We start from the raw sequence: 18,911 nt of genomic DNA, 5'->3' as shown, positions 1-18,911 counted from the left end.
TGATATTCCATGTTTTTGCTAAGATGCTGGGATATCAAACAGCATTCAGAAATAAAGGGAAGATGAAGGTTCAGGCAGCACTGCAGTTCAGTTGCACCTCCAACTCATTCCCCTTAAAACCGCTGTTTTATCTACACAATGTGTTTCTATTAAATAAGGAAATATTACTGTACACAATACTGGATACCATTCATGTTTTAGAAAGGGGAACTCTTTTGGTGTGTCTTTTAAATCTGTTGTGCCACCATCTAGTGGTGTATCTATGCTAATGGGGAAGCTAAACTAATCGTTGGTTTATCAAATTCTGACCTGTATAATAAATGCATGCACACATTAAGATTTTTGTACTCAAAGCTTTCTGTTTTTTTTTTCTTAAATTTGAGGAAGTCCATACTTTTAAGTTGTATAATGTACTAATGATCATTGCTCACACAGGATGTGTGCCTTGTGTGTCTGGCACTTACTGTATGAGCGATGACTTCAGAGAGCACAACTACCATGTGAACCAGTCTCCTTATAATCTAGAACCCCCCCAACCCCTATATTAAATATATATCAGATGTTATGTGTGTACTCTTGAGACACAGTGTATCGTAGGCCAGATGAGTCAAACCTTAACATAAAAGATCAACCAAAATGCAGAGCAACGCTCTCTCCATAAATAACTACATCATAAAGTCATATGAATAAAGATTTATTTTCTCATGTGAACAGGTGGATTCATTTTTCATTTTATTTTACAATCTTTGACAATCTCCCATTTTTTTTTCTTTTTTTTTTCCTAGCATATTTCAGGAATGACATGGGGGAAAGGTTCTTTTTTATTGCTGAATGTTAAATGAAATACACTTTCACTGACTGGAAAAGAATTTTCTGCTGCTTTTTTACCATGCACCCATCTAACCGTGACCACAAGGACATGCAGAGGAGAGGTGTTTAAACATTTCAAGCGAGGGTGGGGTGGGGTGGGGCAGGGCGGGTCATCAAATTAAACAAAAGAGACTGGCAGGACATGCCTGGTAGCATCTCAATTGGGTGAGAAGACTGGCAAAGTGAAGGGAGTCTCACATTTAAACTAGAGGAGCACTGTCTTCTTTTGCATTTTTCAGACATACAAAATTAGACCCAGATGTGAGAAACTCAATAAAATATCTGCAAGTGAGCTGTGACAACCAAAGACCTTTCTCTACAACAATACCACTGTGCATTTACCATATAGCAGTTAAAATTGCAGATAAATATTTTAAAGTGTTATTTAACCAATAATAATCTGATAATTCAGCATACAGTTGTTTTTTACAAGTAGAAACATACCAACAGTGATGAAACAACTGTTCTCTCTCTCACTGAGTGACTTTCAACGGGTCTGACAAATCTTCAATTACCTTTATAATATTTACTTTTCCTTCAGTGGAGGACAGGGGGCTTAAATGTTTAGCTTAAAAATTATCATTTACGGAGTAAATTTGAAATGACTAGATCTTTCAACAAGACAAAGCAGTACACAGTACTTTTGGAGGAGACACTACCCGGATGCTGTTTGACATTACTCGGAAGTGTGCATGTAAGCAGACTGAATCAAGTGATGAAACAATTCATGGACACAGTCATTCAATGGACACGAGTATGTGAACAAGAAAGGCTGACAACTTTATAGATGGCTGCATAATGGCTTTAAAAACTAACTCATGCAAATATGCATTCACATCATGTTATTTCATTCTAGACTATAGGGATCACATTACTTTTTTCCCCCACACATAACTCAATACAGCCACCTCTTAGAAAATGATGTAATCAAACAGCAAAATAGAAAGTTTGCATATTTTTGCATTGTATGATCCTCCAAAGTTCACAGCTGTTTCCATGTATATGATCTAGTATGTTCTGCACTGTTTTCCACTGAGCTGCTTCCACTTGGCTTACCTTCTTTCTGTATGGGGGGGGGGTTCAGGAAACTGGTAGGCTGTATATTAACATTTAGGCCTTTATTATCTGAGAACCAGAGTCTTAGGTAGACTTTAAGTTGAGGAAGATGGGGAATGGGGTTTAAAGTGGAAGGGGTAGGGGGGCATGTGGAAATCCTGAGACACTGTGTGGGCTTTAACACGAGCTACAAAAACAGAATGGACACAGAAGGATGATGAGGCATGGGATTAGGGGCTGAGTTGAGTGAAAACAGATGTATTTTTTTTGTTTTGCCATCACCTCTGATGGCAGGGGTCCCCCTGTGTCAAGCGGCTCAGTGTTTGTTGGCCTCATAACAGACTAACACGAGGAAAACCTGCTGGGAAATAAAAAGGGACTTATTTGGAGCAGGCTAAGAAAGGGGCAGAATATCTGTAAACACATCAAGCAATGACCTGCATAACATACAACCCTACAGCAGCCTTACCTGTCCATCTACATTGGGGGTCACTGTTCTGATAAAGCACTATTCTGTGAACCACTGACACACCCTTTTTTCAGACACCAGTAGACCCACACATTTGATGTTATCACGACACACAATGAAATTCATTTAAAAATCACAAATACATGCAAGCAAACTGCCACACACACACACGCACACATACACACAAGTACGTACAAACACACACACACACACAGACACACACACACACACACACGACAATCAGAGGAGAAAAAAGGATCTACTTAGTAATTATCAGCTGTTCTATTAGAACCCAAATCATAAACCCTACAGGTGAATCATATTAATGTAAACATACACTTTATGTTGAAGTGGTTTATATTGCATGACATGGAAGGGGTTATGTTCCAGTGGGGCTAGACTCCTCAAAGAATGCAACTTGGAAAGAAAGTAAAACAGTAAACCAGAGAGGAAAAAAAAAAACGTGTATAAAAAATGAGGCGTCCGTATAAGAAAGGCTACAAAAACCTCCACTGGCCCTCTGGCATCGGCATACAGCAAAAGGCACCACAATATTACTCTATATTTTTTACGTTGTGAAAAAACTGGCACATCTTTTTATGCTTAAAATCAAAATGTACATATAAATAGAGTTTTCCCTATAAAAAAGTCTTTGCTGTTAACTAGTAGACAACTTTTGCTAAAATGAAAATAAATATTTCATTTGTTTAGAATATCTGTCAGTTATATAAAATAAAAATATTTCTTATAGATGCAGGTCTATACTATATTGATTTTTGTTGGTTCATTTTCACTCTAATGAGGTGTATTGTCCGGTTTGGAGCGTGAGTGTGTTAGTCTTGTAGGCATGTTCCCACGTCCACTGTGCCGCCCCGATGAGTGAGAAGTCCGACTGTCCACCGGCCTGTAGATGGTGGAGGGCTCGGCATTCATGTTCTGCATACTGAGGAAGGGCGTGCTCTCACCGTCCTCCTCCGACTCACTATCTGTTAGGCAGCTTCGAGACCCATAGTCCCGAGATGCCTCATATCCACGTGGGGCTACGTGGCCATTCAGTCTGGATCTCCGCCAGCGCCGGCTACCAGTTCCACTGGATCCACTTCTCTTTGGTTGCTCCCGAGAGGAGAGATATTCCTGGGTGGTCTCATAGTCTTCTTCTTTAGCCAGCCGGTAAGGGCTGGAGGGCAGGCTGCCCCTGCTGTCATTAAGATAGGTGTGACGCTGCTGCTGGTAGGGCTCCTGGCACTGGGCATCGTGAAGGGGCACCTGGTAGCGGCGCAGCAGAGGCTGGTCATCCTCCAGAGGGTAGGGGTTGTGGACAGCAGGAGGGAGAGACATGGCATGGCTGGCATTGGGCGATGTGATCTGGAAGGTAGGCACCTGCGAGGGCAATGAGTAATGGAAATCCACTGGGGAGAGGCGGACTGGTGATGTCAGGGCTGACACATATCTGAAGTAAATACAGAGGGGAATAAATAGTTAATCAGAGAAATGCAAAGCACATAAGTGGTAGAAGTCTGAATGTGTCATAGGCATTCTGTTAAGTGAATGAACACTGCACTTTATGTGCCAAGTTACTAGTAAGCCGGAAATGGGCACTAAAATATTCAATTCAACAGAAAAAATCTTTTTTCCATACATAGATTTAACTTAGATTTTCCCTTGAGCTGAACAGCTGTCAGGTTGTTTTCACACTGGGCATAATGACTGTACTTTTTTAAATGTTCATTGACATTTAATTAAAATAATGGTCCAATTGAGAAAATTCTATATGATCTTAAGGTTTTTCATTGGCAATTTGTCCCCCAGGGATCTATTCTGGATCCACATATTTTGTTTATAACCTATTGGTTGATGCTGATGAATTGCAAAAGTGATTCAGAATTCAGACATGAACTGAAGTCTAGTCAGACTTGATAAGAGAATCATTCACTGGGTAACTGAATTACAGTTTATCATTAACATTTGCTATCCCCTGTCTAAGGTATAGGCAGTTCAAAGTCAAAGCCCAGCCTGAGAACCCCGGGCAGGAACAGCTGTTTTGGCTGCCCTTTGGTCTATAGGTTGATCACCATGCAGACCGTACTAATCCTAATCCTCTCCCATAACTTAAGCAGCTCCTTATCTCTGCACATTTATTTCAGTTATTGAGTAATGTTATGGTGCAACCTACTGAAACTTAATACATCCTGTATCCTTTTTTAATGGACTCATAGTTACGGTGGTTGTTATCTTGGAAAGCTTTGTTCAAACATGTGCCGCGGCCATGTGGGAACCATGGCTGAATGCTGAAGTCAAATTGGAGCTTCTTGAAAACGCAGAACCAACTATAACTCTTAGAATCTTAAACTTTACAGACAGTTACATTTTGGAATATGTTTTTTCGACTGACTGTCTGAGCCACACGCTCAGTTGTCACAGTTGCCACTTTTCTAGCTCTTCTCCACCTAGGCTCAAATCCTAGATGCCAAAATTTGGATTGTCAAAACATCAGAAACCTATGAGTGACATCACCTTTCTACTTTCATTATACCATAACCATAAAACAACTAAAACATTAGTCAACACATCTGAAAAGCAACTTATAGTTCACTGACTGTGGATCATTCCCACTACACTGCTGATTCCGCTGATAATACAGAAGCTGGCACCATGATGGCTGAGTAGCTGGAATGAGTGGAACCTGGAATGATTGTGAGGGGATGTTGGTTATGCAATCTGGCTTGTAGATTGTTGGCCAAAATGCTATTCGTGCATTCATGCTTGTTGTATTCTGGCAATGTTGATACCTTAGAGCTCAAGCACATCCAAAGCCAGACACATCTTATCGGTTCGTTTTTGACAATTTTTAAAAGGCACTTATTGTTTGCTTTAGATATTTGTTCAGAGATCAGAATGCCTGCATTGCATTGTCTTTTAATGTATATATTTAAGTTTTCAGTCATGTCGTTTTGGGAATTTTAAAACAATTAACGGATTCATGCACATTACAAAAAAGGTGTGTCTAAAAATAAGTTAAAAACAAGTTAATTTAACTTGACAAGCTTGCTTGATTTTAGATTATAGTGTAAAGTTGAACACTTAAAATAAGAAATGTACTCTTAAAACAAGATAAATTATCTAACACTTCTAAATCTAATAACGTTTTTTTTTTAATCTTGATAATTACCAAATAATTTGCCGTGCATGTATAAGGACATTAGGAACTTCCTTGCTCCATTGTGGCTTAGTTGTTGTAAAGTGTGACCTAAACTGGACATGCAGTGATTTGTTGTTGTTGTTGGCTTGAATGTTTTTTACTTTAAAGCTGTATAACTTATGGGACAGTGTGCAGCCAAAAGGCAGTCGTTCATGCATCCTGTGCACATTTTACACATTTAAATAGAGGATACTTTTAGTCTGGTTAAAAACAGTCTCAGGAAAGTGTGTGCTTTTTGACCACCACGGCCTGCGATCTAAATGACCACGGGATATTATGTGGTTTGACTGACTGGGCACTTTTTCTTCAAGCCTACTGCAAATGGATTGGCTGATGAAAGACATTGGATTAATACTGGTTGTGAAGACTAAACAAGGGTGAATGGGGCCCGCGTATATAACATATAAAGAGAAGGACAATATCATGCATGGGGACTTTAGCATGTTTTTTCAAACCTTAAATACAGGGTCTTTTATTACAGGTTCAACAAAGAAAGTTCTTTCCTCAAAAACTATGTGTACCTTCAGCAAAAGTACCTAACCAACTGTTTTTATGGGTGTTGTGGTGATGCTAACGTGCACTCCATAATTTTAGTATAGGGCCCAATAGTGCTCCTGTATCTCCACATTTCCTCTGAGCTAAATGCTAATGCAGGCTTGTTGAGTTATGGATGCTTAGCTATGAAATGTGTAGGAATTCAAAACATGAGCAATGAGCAGAGAGAGCATTTTGAGATTTGGAGGATCACTACTGAGTCCTATTACAAAAGCAGGAGGTGTATCTTATAGGCACAAGTTCAAATTCAGGCCATTGGTAACATTAAGTACGTAGAAGACCTAAAAGCACATTATTTAGAGTGAATCAATGGCATTGTGCTTTGTGTTCAATGAGCACTCCAACATTTTGGGAAAAATGCATATTTGCCATATTGCCCAGAGCCACATTGATACTGGTTTGAGAAGATTGATACTTCTGTGCCTTAAGTATGGAAATAGGCGCAGGACAGAGATGGACAGGTTTGGAGTTATTGAAAGTCATATTCCCTCACCTCTTTCAGACCATCTAATGACTTCTTCCTACTTTGAGTCTTTGTGCTTAGCTAAACTCATCTTGGACCTTTCTCTGGGACGCAAAGATCAAATTGTCTCTGGGCAAGATGGCAAATCAGTGTATTTTGCAAAATGTCACATTGTTCCTTAAGGAATTCTAAAGTAAACTTTTGCCAATCAGACCAGACCAGGGAATAATGCTAGAGTAGCTCTTTGCACAATTCCCAATTGAAATAACCACTGTTTTTCACTCTTGCCTACCTTAGCATATTTCATCATCATCATCATCATCATCATCATCATCATCATCATCATCATGCCTGCTGTGTGTGAGTTTCCACTGTGTCTCTCAGAGTGCACTGACTGGCCTCTCGAGGCTGAGAGAGAACCAGCAGAGAGAGGAAACTTCTCAAAATGTTAAGGATAAACCCAAAACCATATCCGCCACACAGGCCTGTTTCCCACCTGTCGCTGTGCGGAGAGTCCCCCAGCGAGTCAAAGGAGTCTCCATACGGCAGGCCCGGCCGATGAGGGTCAGAGTAGCCACAGTGTGCAGCACGCCGGGCCCGTGCCTCCATGCACGCAGGACTGCTGCATTTACTGGTCCCCACGGGTGATGACATCATTCCCGGCGAGTCAGAGAGGATGCTGTCAGAATGGTCCAGGCTCCATGTCCGTTCCTCATGTCTGACAAATAAAAAGGTGTTAACACGCACACACCCCCGCATGTCCCTGTGTGATTCTTTTTTTCTATCCTTTTTTTTCTTCTTTTAAACTATAAAGAAGTATGACTTTTGAATAAGAAGCTTAACAATCGACACTCCCATTTCCAGAGTACTGTATGGAGCATGCTCACCTGTGAGTTGATGAATGGGCTCGTGTGGAAGAGTTGTGAGATCTGGAAGAAGCATGACTGGCAGGGAGCGATCCCTCTGTTGCAGGCCGTATGACTCGTTCAGTTGCGGGGATATTCTTTGATATGTACTGTGTGTGGAAAGATTGATTTGGCAGATGGAAAAATGTGAAAAAAGGCATGCTTTGATTACGTCACTATGCAAAAAACATGTTGGTGTATATCTGTGTTCATTTACTTTAATAATGTTTCAGAACATAAACCTTTCAGAAACTCACATCTACCATAGGGATTTCCTCTGGGCCTGGTCCTGGGTGATTGGGTCCGTTAGCAAGGTTACGATTGGGATGTTCTGGACACATGTTTTGTCGCAGATGATTGTGCATCTTCTTTCTTTGTTTCCTGTTGAGCAAATCTCAGTCATTCTCTCTTGCCCTTTTTATGCTTTAAATAGTAACTGAACATTATGCCTTTTTTACTTGATGTAAGAACTACTGCATATTTACAAATGTATCTGCAATTTAAAAAGACTACATTTGAAGACTGAAAACAAAGTAATCTATTATTTCCATTTATGGTTACAGGCGCTGCAAAACGTACGCCAGCAGCTTGAGTATAGTTATTCTTTAATAAAGCTGATCCATTTATCAGCAGCACTTACTTGGTTTTACAGTAGGCAACCACACACACGATGCCCACCACCAACAGAGCCACACAAATACCCGTGATTGTCAGGACTCTTTTCTGGTAGAGTTCCTCTGCCTCTGTCGACATCACACCCACAAATACACAGATGCACCCACACACCACATAGAGAGAGAAATAACAGAAACAAAAATTAGTTTCTTGAAAGTTTAAGTTCCCACATTTTTTAAACCTACATTTCTTTCTATTTTGCCACATTTTCTACTCAACTAAATCCTGAGCAGTATGAAGCTTCATCTTCCCTTCCCTGACAACTCACTTCACAGTCAAACCTTTCCTTGCACATAATCACAAATACAACAGAAGCTGTTGCCGCCTGCGCTGCGGTAAGGCGCCATGGGTGGGGGCAGGGGCTCAGCAAGAATTAGACTGATCTATTAAGCAACTGTATTCTCTAAAAGTAGATGACGAGTAGAACCTGCAAACTGCAGTAAAGCACTGATGCACATGTCGGAAATTTGGCATGGTCTTGATTAAGAAACTAATTCACACATAATTCTTCATATGCTCAGGCATTCAGTAAGCACAATTAGGAGATCTTATTTTAGAAAATAAAAATCATGAACAAGTGAATTTTGAAAGAAATTATAAATAAATATGAAACTGGAGATATCTTAACTGGTGCTTTTTTGCTTTTTCAGAAAAGAGCTTGCGTGAGGTTATGGTAGACTCTGTGTCTCATGGAGAAAATGATGTAGCAAAGACATGTGTGGTGTGTTCCCTGATAAGTAATGTAATAAAAATCAAATTAATTTGTAGTCCTTTTATCTGGAGGAGCCATTTTACATCAGCATACCAATTTGTGCCAAGGTTTTGACACAGTAAATAAATTATATTTATAAATTATATTGTTGCTGGTATAAAAACACAATGTCATTGTGATCCAGTACTTAAATGTACTTGTATAATTACATGACCTGTGAAAAGACGCCTTTAGCGTTCTTTCTACATTTTCAACCACAAAAGCACTTTTCTGGAAAAGGTAGCAGAAAACAAGAGCTAACAACGAAGGAGGATGATGGATAGGGCAGATAGAAGAAAAATATGACTGTAGGTTCTAAACATAGCATGGCATGCTCACATCACAGCATGTAGTCATTATAGAATAATTCAAACCAGTAACACAAGCACATATATTTTATACTTCAAAAGTTACAATTCAGCTATGCTTACGGCGGGGTGATACAAGAAACATGGACAAGATCACACATAAATAAAGGAGATGGCATATCAAAAGGAAAAGACAGAAACTAGAGACTAAAAAGATTGGATAGAGTTGAAGATTGAGGAAAGACATCCGGTAACTATGAACATGATATATCATGCTTGTTACAGATGGAATGAGAAACCAAAATCAGTCAGGAAAATATGCTACTGTGGGTGAGACAGAACCTAACCTAATTAATATTTATACTTTCCATTGCACATGTATGAGAGATGCAGGGGATGACATCCATGTTAATGATTGATGAACAAGCAGTTGCATCAGCTGAGGGTTTGTTTTTATAATGAGTTATGGTATGATCGGTCGAGAGATTGATTGGTTAATCGAGGGACGATATGATTAACAGACAGAATGGGAGCAAGTCAAAACGAAGGACATCTATTTAGTAGCTATGCTAGGACGGAGAGTCAAAATGGATTGTTCCATACCCATAAATTCAATCCCAAGATGCTCTGCCATTGCAGAGGGTTGACAGTTGGAAGAAGAGCAAAAAGAAACAAAAGACCAGGTTAAAAGAGTGGCACCTTCTAACATATAGTGGAGCAACCAAAATAGGCAATACAGCAACTAAGACAAACACTTGTCAGTAATTGTCAGCATGACGCGGTCAGTGACACCAAAGGCGAGAACACACTTACAGCATGCAACACACCCTTCATACCACACTACACAAAACAGCTACACAACTACAATTTAAAAAGTTTTGATTTTTATGTTTAATATAATCAAGCTACAACATTTATTGATTGTGGCTCTGGATCTTCCTCTTCTAGATCTATCTACTGTATGTATCAACACAGTCTGCTTGCTTTCAGAGGTGGCACATCACTTCTACATTTTGAAAGTGATTTTTGAAGGTTTTAGGTTTGCAGAGAGTGCTATTTCATTACAAATCCAAACTAAATCTCCTTATAGGAATAGGACATATTAGGCGCATATCCACTCTCATTATTGCTGTATGGGGGAAAATATGTGTCATCTGCCGAGATTACCTGTGATTTAAGTTTTCTGCTTACTAGAAAATGCTACACTGTCATTTCCAAAACACACCCATGACATGAACAGGCAAGTTAGAAGGAGTGTATTTTTACTGTATTTGAATAATCACCCAGAATGAGAAGAATTATAGTTGGACTTAATATTATATGGCAGAGTGAGACCATAGGGAGGCTGCACCAGCCAGCCAGGTCCATACCTCTGGCAGTGCACTTGCTGAAGCTATTCCCAGCTGTTCTTATGACAACATGCTCTTGTTAAGCCAAGCCCTTATGGCTGAGGAGCAGAAGCCATCCTCCTTCTCTTTGGTATCTCCTGAGGATGGGAGGCGCCCCTCCAGGAGACGGGTCTTTAAGTATGGAATGGATATGTGTGTGTGTGTGTGTGTGTGTGTGTGTGTGTGTGTGTGTGTGTGTGTGTGTGTGTGTGTGTGTGTGTGTGTGTGTGTGTGTGTGTGGGTACACACACATTTGCCTGCTTTTTGAGAGAACATGTGAGAGAAAATGTGATTTAGTCTCCTTAATTGAAAAAAAAAAAAAGTAAAATACGCTAGAGGCCATTAGCAATTGCTCTTGTCGTTTGCCAAGAAAACAAAGTTCACTTTAAAGGCTACATCCAGCACATCTATGTATGTCTAAACTAAACTTTCATTAACCTGATTTCTACTATAGAGCTGCATTTGAACCAATGAGATAATATGCACTTACATGCACTTGGACTGAGAGAAGGCTTACTCTTTTCTTGAATTTGAAATTACACCCTTTCATCACTGTAATTTTAGAATGCCTTCAACACACAATTGCAAGTCTTCATTGCAGCAAACTGATTGTTTTAATTGTTCATCTTCTTTCTTTTAAATCTTCTTAATAGTCAGTTAATTGATTTGAACCTATACGCATGTGAACAGAGTAATCAAAGCCTGGCCTGTGTAACAGTAATGTGGCTGGTTGAGAACTGGAAATGAATGCTGTCCTTGATTCAGTCGCACAGCTGCACTGAAGTTAGACAGAACGAAGAAAAGAGCTCCAACACACCACTGTCTACTCTGCCAAAAAACAAGTAATTTCAGCACAGTGCATTACAACTTAATGTGAGATGAAATTACTTGTAGTTAAGAAGGGGGTTTTCGCATTTTACTCTGAGCCAACATACAACAAACAGTATGTGTAAGCTCTCCAAGTAAACTATAGGGATGCAACTCTGTAAGCAACATCAGGCAACTCCATAAGCAGATGAAGCTATCTACTTAACCATAAGGGCTTGCAAAGACATGATACTGAAACATTTGCAGTAATATACCAGGATAATTTTTGCTATTATCATACATGAATTATATGCTTTGTCTTTACTCCTTTATATTATTTAGATACACTTTCTTAACCTTGTATATGTTCTCTTCAGAGAGTCCAAGCCACATTAAATCTCAGTTATTTACGTTTCATTCATGCCAGGTCACTCCATTTAATATCACTTGAGATCAGTTAAGTAATCAACCAACATGTAATAGTGTATGCTTTTTGATTAAAAAAAACTTAAGGGCAAGATCTATCAAGCTGTAGTTTCCACAAAGCCTCATCTAATTTTGGGGTAGTATTGCAGCTGATGGATGTGTTTTTTTATGTAAAACAAAATCTGTACGCCTATATGTCAGTTTATATTTTATTAAAAGTATCTGTGATCCACAGAGCGAGAACACTAGCTTTTTAAAATATTTGCGGTAAATGTTTGGACGTTTAGACGAACCCCAATTATGTTTAAGATAAAATCAAATAAGTCAAGAATAACACGTATGATGCATGTATTAAAATGCGCCACAATTTCCCACTGAAATATTTATGAAGAAATCCTACATGACATGTCTTGTTGGCCCTCAAGAAATGTTTCTTCACAAGTTAAGCCAGCGCACTACCTAACAGATTCTTAATTTGTCATGCCTATTAGTTAATGGTAATTGTTCAGACCCGTCTCTCTATTCATCAGCTCTAATACGATCACACATGCTTCAGTTTGCAGCTGATTGCATAAACAAGCATAATTAGTAAGTGAGCTAAAGGTAGTGTTTTAGTAATTGTTTTGCCATTAGACTGTGTTGTTACATGCAGCAGACTTTCTGCAAATCGCCTACTTCTAGCTATCAAACTTACTATCAGCTCGTATTCTGACAGTGCGCATGCAACACACTGCGAATTAAAAGGGGCAAACAATATCACATGCAGACCAAACACAATAACAGACTACTAAACTATGCTAGCTTGTGGATGACTCATCAGAAGACGCACAGACACAACTATTAGGTCATAACAGGAACTTATTCATCTCTCTACACCCAGCATGCACGCATGACATGAGGACAGTCTGACAGAGTGACAGAAGAGGAAATTGACATACGGTAGAAACTGGCCATAACGTAGGTTTGACAGCGATCACCATTAAAGTCATTTGGACACCTGATGGAAAGAAACAAAGCCACAAAAAGAGAGGGAGGAGAAGGGTGGTGGGTGAGTGAGGAAGAGAAAGAAAACAGAAAGAGAGAGAGGGCAAGGGTGGAGTGAAAGGAGAGTATGCAAAAGAAAAAGTGAAGACGGGGAGAGGGAGGGAGGGAGAGAAAGAGAGAATTAGAACAACAGCACAACTACAGACAGCAGAAGCAGAGTGTTCCCATGGATGATACCACCGTGTGCATGGTGTAGTGCACAGCTCATTGCGTTTTGACCTGAGAAAGAAAAAGAGAAGGAGAACGAGGAAGAGAACTGGGAGTGGGGTCGGGGGCTGGTTGTCATCCAGTGACAACTGAGCCTCTGTTCTCAGCTGCTCATATCAAGTGGACATACTTTTTAAAGGATTGGGCATGTACAACCGCAGCGGCTCAGTCTGTAAGCATCGTGGGCCGAAGTATCCATCCTGACATCTGAGAAGGAGCAGACAAGTGTTATGAAAATGAAAACACAGGAAGTGAGGTGCACTGTAAATATTATTGGTGTAAATCCTTTCAAACATAGTGTTAAATGTCACAGTTAAGCCTTACAGATAAAGCAATAACAAATAAGGTGAAACCATAGGAAACCTTTTCACTTCCAGAGATGACTGTGGACACCTAGTTATATTCCAATTTGAATAAATTAATAATGAACTACTGTTATTATTAACCGTAGGGAAATGTTTCACCTTCCAGATATTAAAAAAAGTGAAAAAGGAAAACAATAGATACAAAAAACTGCTACTAAAAGTGACCCACAGTTAACTGCAAAATAAAATAAAAAACATAAAATGATACATGACCTTACAGTTCATGTAGGGGGATGAGAGAGGTGTTGAGTGTATGGACAAAAAGGTGAAATGTATTAGGTAATAAACCACACACTGCTTTGTAGGTGATCAATAAATCAGTCCTAGGAAGCTGAAAATACCAAAAAACAGGTAATGGCTAACAAGTATTCTTCTCTTGGTGCCATGAGAGCCTAGAACGTGTTCATGACCTCCAACTGTCACAGTTTTAAAACCAATTCCATAGGACAAGGAGTTAAATTAGTCAAATAAAGAAGAAATCAAATCCTAATTTTCCCGTTCTAAAATAGTAATTTGAATAATGGAGATTTTTCTCAATGGTGAAACATTACTGGACAACTCTCTTTACACCTGGTTTGAAACATAAATCAGAGTCAAGAAAAGTTGACATGTAACTTTTAGCTTGGTAATACTGTATCATCACCCTCAAGTGTGTTAAGCCAAACCATATTTCCTCATTATTAACGCATTAGGATGAGCGGTTGGTCCTTTAGGGGCACCGGCATTCCACTCACAGTCACAACTAGACCACCAGTCCAACAAAGGTCAGGGCTCGTGATTTACTGGTTTCACACAACGCCTCCCAGGAGCACCATAACATTCAGCCTTAAATTACTCATCCTGAGTGATGGTGTTTAACTGGGGGGGTAGCATCACCTAGACCAAGGGAACTTGGATGGAAGATGAAAGAAATAAACTGTCACTGCATCGTTTAGAAAATCCAATGAGCGTGCAAATGCCCTTGGTGGTGCAGCTGCAAACCATATTACCACTATTTTATCTTTAGTTTAAAAATCCCTAGCATTATGTACTATTCTTTGACAAAAATACACATTTAGAAGGGAAACAAAGTTTTATCATGTGTAAGGAGACATGATGCAAGACCATCTACATGGTATAAGGAAATTGTAAAAGCATTTTTTCACTCTTCTTTAACATTTTATACACTTAAACAATTAATAAATCGAGAAAAAAAAGAATTATTGAAAGTTAATCTAAACTTTGAAATGAATAAGGACTCAACAACGACAACCTTTCTATTGTCACACCATATAGACACATGTAGATTATATAAATAATCTAACTAACTTGTAAAAGACTAAAAGAGAACCTTATGTTCCTATGTGTGGGTTAGGGTTGGAGTTATGTGGTTTTTTAGTGAACGTAATTTATCAATATGTGATTGATAGTTGTTGTTCTGTTTTTTTTTTCTCCAATTCATTTATGTGGAGTAAATCATCAGAAACAAATATCTTTAGCAAGTTACTCACGTTGGGTCATTTATTAACCTTACAACTCCCCAAAACAAAGTTTACACCTCAAAGTGAAGGAGCAGGGCATTAACGTAGGGCTAGCTGTGTGCAGGAATTGTTTAGCCAGTGAGTAATACCCACTGAAACCTGGCCTATATTCAATGAGATGGCTGTATGGCAACAGATCCCTGCAGGCCTTCACTGCATTGTCAAACCTTTGTGGACCCATGCCCTGGCCGTGAGTTAATTAGATACAGCAATTTAGTTATTGTTGCCTCCAATTTGTACACAGCGTATTGAACGGTTGATGCAGCCATGTCCTCCTAGCGTGTCGAGCATTCTTCCTTGGGCCAACTGGGCACAGAAGTCTCAGCCATGTTTCAGCTCTATATGCAACCAGCCAGGGGACTTCTGCTATGATGACATATGGTCAAACACAACGTGCAATATAATATTTGACCACCATCATGGGAGATGATGTGCATATTTTGTGTTATAAATACACTATTAAGAGTCATGATTAGAGACTAATAATTATTTTCATTATTGATTCATCTAACGTTAATTTTCTTGATTTTGTTTGTTTTTGGGCATTTTTTAGCCTTTTTTTTGACAGGACAGATGAAGATATAAAACGGGAGAGAGAGGGCGAATGACATGCAGCAAAGGGCCAGAGGTCGGAGACGACTCCGGGCCTGCTGCGCCAAGGAGCAAACCTCCACACATGGTCACCCACTCCACCAAACGAGCCATCCGAGCGCCCAATTATTTTCTTGATGAATTGATATCTTTCGGTCTGCAAAACTTCAGAAACTATCTTAAAATGTCCATCCCAATTTTCATGTTTAAATAATATATATGTATATAATCCAAACATATTCAGTTCAATATTGAAAAAGACTAAGAAGACAACACCAAATGTTTGGTATTTTTGTTTAAAATGCGACTTAGGGCGCCCGAGTAGCTCAGTCGGTAGAGCAGACTCCAATATATGGAGGTTTACTCCTCAACGCAGAGGGCTGGGGATCGACTCCGACCAGCCGCCCTTTGCTGCATGTCATTCCCCCCCCCTCTCTCCCCTTTCATGTCTTCAGTTGCCCGGTTAATAAAGGCTTAAAAATACCCACCCGCCATAAAAATAGTGACTTAAACTTAATAAAATATTTGCGATTGATTTTCTAAACATTTGACTAACCACTGCATTTTACACATACATATCTGGAAATGTTCTGGACAACTGAAAACAAATTGCTTATATTAAATGATATCTTGTGAACACTGGGCCAAAATAGTGTTTCTTGACCTTGAGTATTATGAAAAAATCTAAATCTAAAAAAAAAAAAAAAAAAAAGGTTGTTTCTGTGTCAATCTGTTTTCTTCCTTAAAAAAAGAAGAAAAAAAAGAAGCTGAGATACATGGTTCCTCCAGCGCACTTTACACAAAGGTCTTGATCCCCTCTGCCAAGGACCTCAAATGTAAGCAATAATTCTATTTACCGCACTGGGGGCCTCTAACAGGCATAAATATTTGCGCACTACTAAACCAGTGACTCATGACATTTTGAAAAAGCTTTTAATGTGCGGCCCTCATGTACACTAAACATGATTTAAAAGGATGAGCACACCACCGCCTCACTCCATCATTAGTGCTAAAATACACAACAGGTGGGTTGTTAAGCAGACTGGCAGCATTTTCCTGTGATGTGTTGCTGCTGCTGCTGTAAAGAAAGAAGAATGGAAATCAAGTGCTATCAGGAAAATAAACAGCAGCATTAAAGAAAGTTGACATTTGGAATATTACTGGAGGGAAAACGTCATGAAAGGACCTTTAAATAAGACTATAAGACATAGGAAGAAAGGTTGACGATGGAACTACGTTTTTTAAGATGATTCCAAAAACCAAAAAGGAGATAACTCACTTGCAGTAGAGCTGATTTATACCATGTATGAAGTAACAGTCGCCGCCATTCACACAGTAGGGCTTCTCTGTGTCGTTGCATCTTCTGGTGTGGCCTGAGCCCGGAGATGGCGTTGTGGTTACTGAGAAAAGTAAAAGAAAAAAAATACATTAATTCATAATTTTTTGTGTCAATGGTACTCTCTAGGTGATGATTTAAAAATAAAACAAGGAGGCATCATGAGACAGAATTTTCATTTAATAAAAACGTCCCCAAAAGTATTCTCAGCTTTACTCATATTATACACTTGTATTTCCACAAAAACCTCTTAGTTCAAATGTACAAATGTAATTGTGCCTCTAAGCAGTGTTGACACTATCTCGAGAAGTTCTATGAGCAAAGATAAATATTTCCCTGAGATAGCGTAGGAGTTGTTTACGCCTTGACTCAGATCCTTGGAATGGCCCAAATGCCCCCCCCCCCGACTGAACAGATATACAGTAATATGTTTGGGATGAGGTCTGCTTATCGGAACAAAAGCGGGGACGTTTGAAGCAAGGGGAGTGCTGAGAGAGGTGCACAGATGCAGGATTGGGCTTGAGGAGGGAGAAGTGTGTATCGCGTGACAGATGTTGACACGCAATTGCAGCCGTGTACCTGCTGTCTGACGCTCTTAGTACTTTAGCAGAACCTGACAGTTTGTAGGTACCAATACAAACATTTTCAGATTGGAAGACCTTTGCTACCACATCAGCTTCAGATACTCATAAATGTTGTGACAAAAAAAAAAAAAAAAAATCACACTAGGATTTTGTTCAGCTGGTCCACAGGCTTTGACATAAACTGTAGTAGGCTATTTGCCACCAGAACAAGATTTTGACTCTCTCCTCTGGTTGGAGAAGTGTGCTCTGTCTTGTTCAAAAGCAAACTTATGGTTTGGCTATAACAACAGAGATTAATTCCCATGTTAGTTAGCAAAACAAAGCAAACATGACATCAGCCTGCGCTTTACGTGCCAGTGTGAGTATGTGAAGAACAGGAATACATTAGCACTTTATTAGCACAGTGTAACTAAAACCAGGCATGTTATTTTTTTAAATAAATACCATTTATCACCAAAATAGGATGTCTACCATCTTTCAGTGTTAGAATGTATTCAGGGGGTTCCTATGCTCTGGCAGAAATACAGATTTCCTAATGAGAACATCCCTCCAAACATCAAACCAAGACATAGACCTAAAGCTGTTAATTTGATGAGACATGCTGATATGAGTTGTGATTTATAAGGTAGTACATTAATTAATAGGCTGTCATCTAATTGTTCTGCAAGAACAGAACACAAATCCATTGTCACCTCAAAATTGTTTCCATAAACCTTTGAAGGTTTACCGGTTGATCACAACTACCTCATCGTCACACTTGACCGCTCACTCAGAGCGCTGTTGTGTAAAACGCCTCGTAAAAAAGATCAGACAAAGCTGTCGAGAGAAAGGAACCTCAAAACATTGTAAAACCCTCCTACGCTCAAAATAGAAACCTTGTGCAGTTTCAACTGTAAGACACGCACAAACACAAAGGTGGCAAATTAAGCTGCGTGAATCTGTATCTGGGGCAGCCGCCCATCCCAGAATGCACTGGTCGAAGGGAGGGGAGCATCCTAGACAGATCATCAGTTCTTTGCAGGGACAGGCTTCCACTTAGACAATAATGCTCACACATAATCTCCAGTCCACCTGGTTCGCACGTGGAGGGACTGTGGGAGGAAAACTGACAACCCAGAAAAACCCACACAGGGAGATGGACCGTAAACTTCACACAGAAAGGGCCAAGGCTGATATTTGAACCCTTGACAAGTTTATTTGGTGACTGGTGATACCAAATCTGTTTCAATGTACTCACTTTTTTTCAGTCTCATCATTTTCAGCCAAAAACATCTGGTACTTTTTGAGAATGTATTTTAGTTTTGATGATTATTGCCCCAAATTGGCTTATTGCAGAACCCCATTTTGCTATTTTGTTGTCATCGGAGGACTGGTGCCCCCCCCCCCCCCCCC

The 18,911-nt window shown here is 39.5% G+C and overlaps 1 protein-coding gene across 5 annotated transcripts in view; it reads right to left on the bottom strand.

Moving 5' to 3' along the window:
- Positions 1 to 772: 772 nt before the first annotated feature.
- Positions 773 to 18,911, bottom strand: part of nrg2a (neuregulin 2a) — a 68,197-nt gene continuing 50,058 nt past the window's right edge. For 2 of the 5 annotated variants that reach the window (XM_034890617.1, XM_034890620.1), the window contains exons 4-11: positions 16,879 to 16,999; positions 13,254 to 13,330; positions 9,855 to 9,878; positions 8,158 to 8,260; positions 7,775 to 7,898; positions 7,500 to 7,627; positions 7,109 to 7,330; positions 773 to 3,845 (exon numbers count right to left, since the gene is read on the bottom strand). In XM_034890617.1, coding sequence (XP_034746508.1) covers positions 3,191 to 3,845; positions 7,109 to 7,330; positions 7,500 to 7,627; positions 7,775 to 7,898; positions 8,158 to 8,260; positions 9,855 to 9,878; positions 13,254 to 13,330; positions 16,879 to 16,999 — 1,454 coding nt within the window. In that variant the 3' untranslated portion in view covers positions 773 to 3,190. Of the gene's footprint in view, positions 3,846 to 7,108; positions 7,331 to 7,499; positions 7,628 to 7,774; positions 7,899 to 8,157; positions 8,261 to 9,854; positions 9,879 to 12,810; positions 12,870 to 13,253; positions 13,331 to 16,878; positions 17,000 to 18,911 lie in introns of all 5 variants that reach the window. The other 3 variants (XM_034890618.1, XM_034890621.1, XM_034890619.1) reach the window with 2 other exon arrangements.

This window comes from Etheostoma cragini, chromosome 13 (assembly GCF_013103735.1).
Source record: "Etheostoma cragini isolate CJK2018 chromosome 13, CSU_Ecrag_1.0, whole genome shotgun sequence".
Lineage (NCBI taxonomy): Eukaryota > Metazoa > Chordata > Actinopteri > Perciformes > Percidae > Etheostoma > Etheostoma cragini.
The sequence above is the reverse complement of the archived record's forward strand: the minus strand, read 5'-3'. Positions and strand labels throughout refer to the sequence as shown.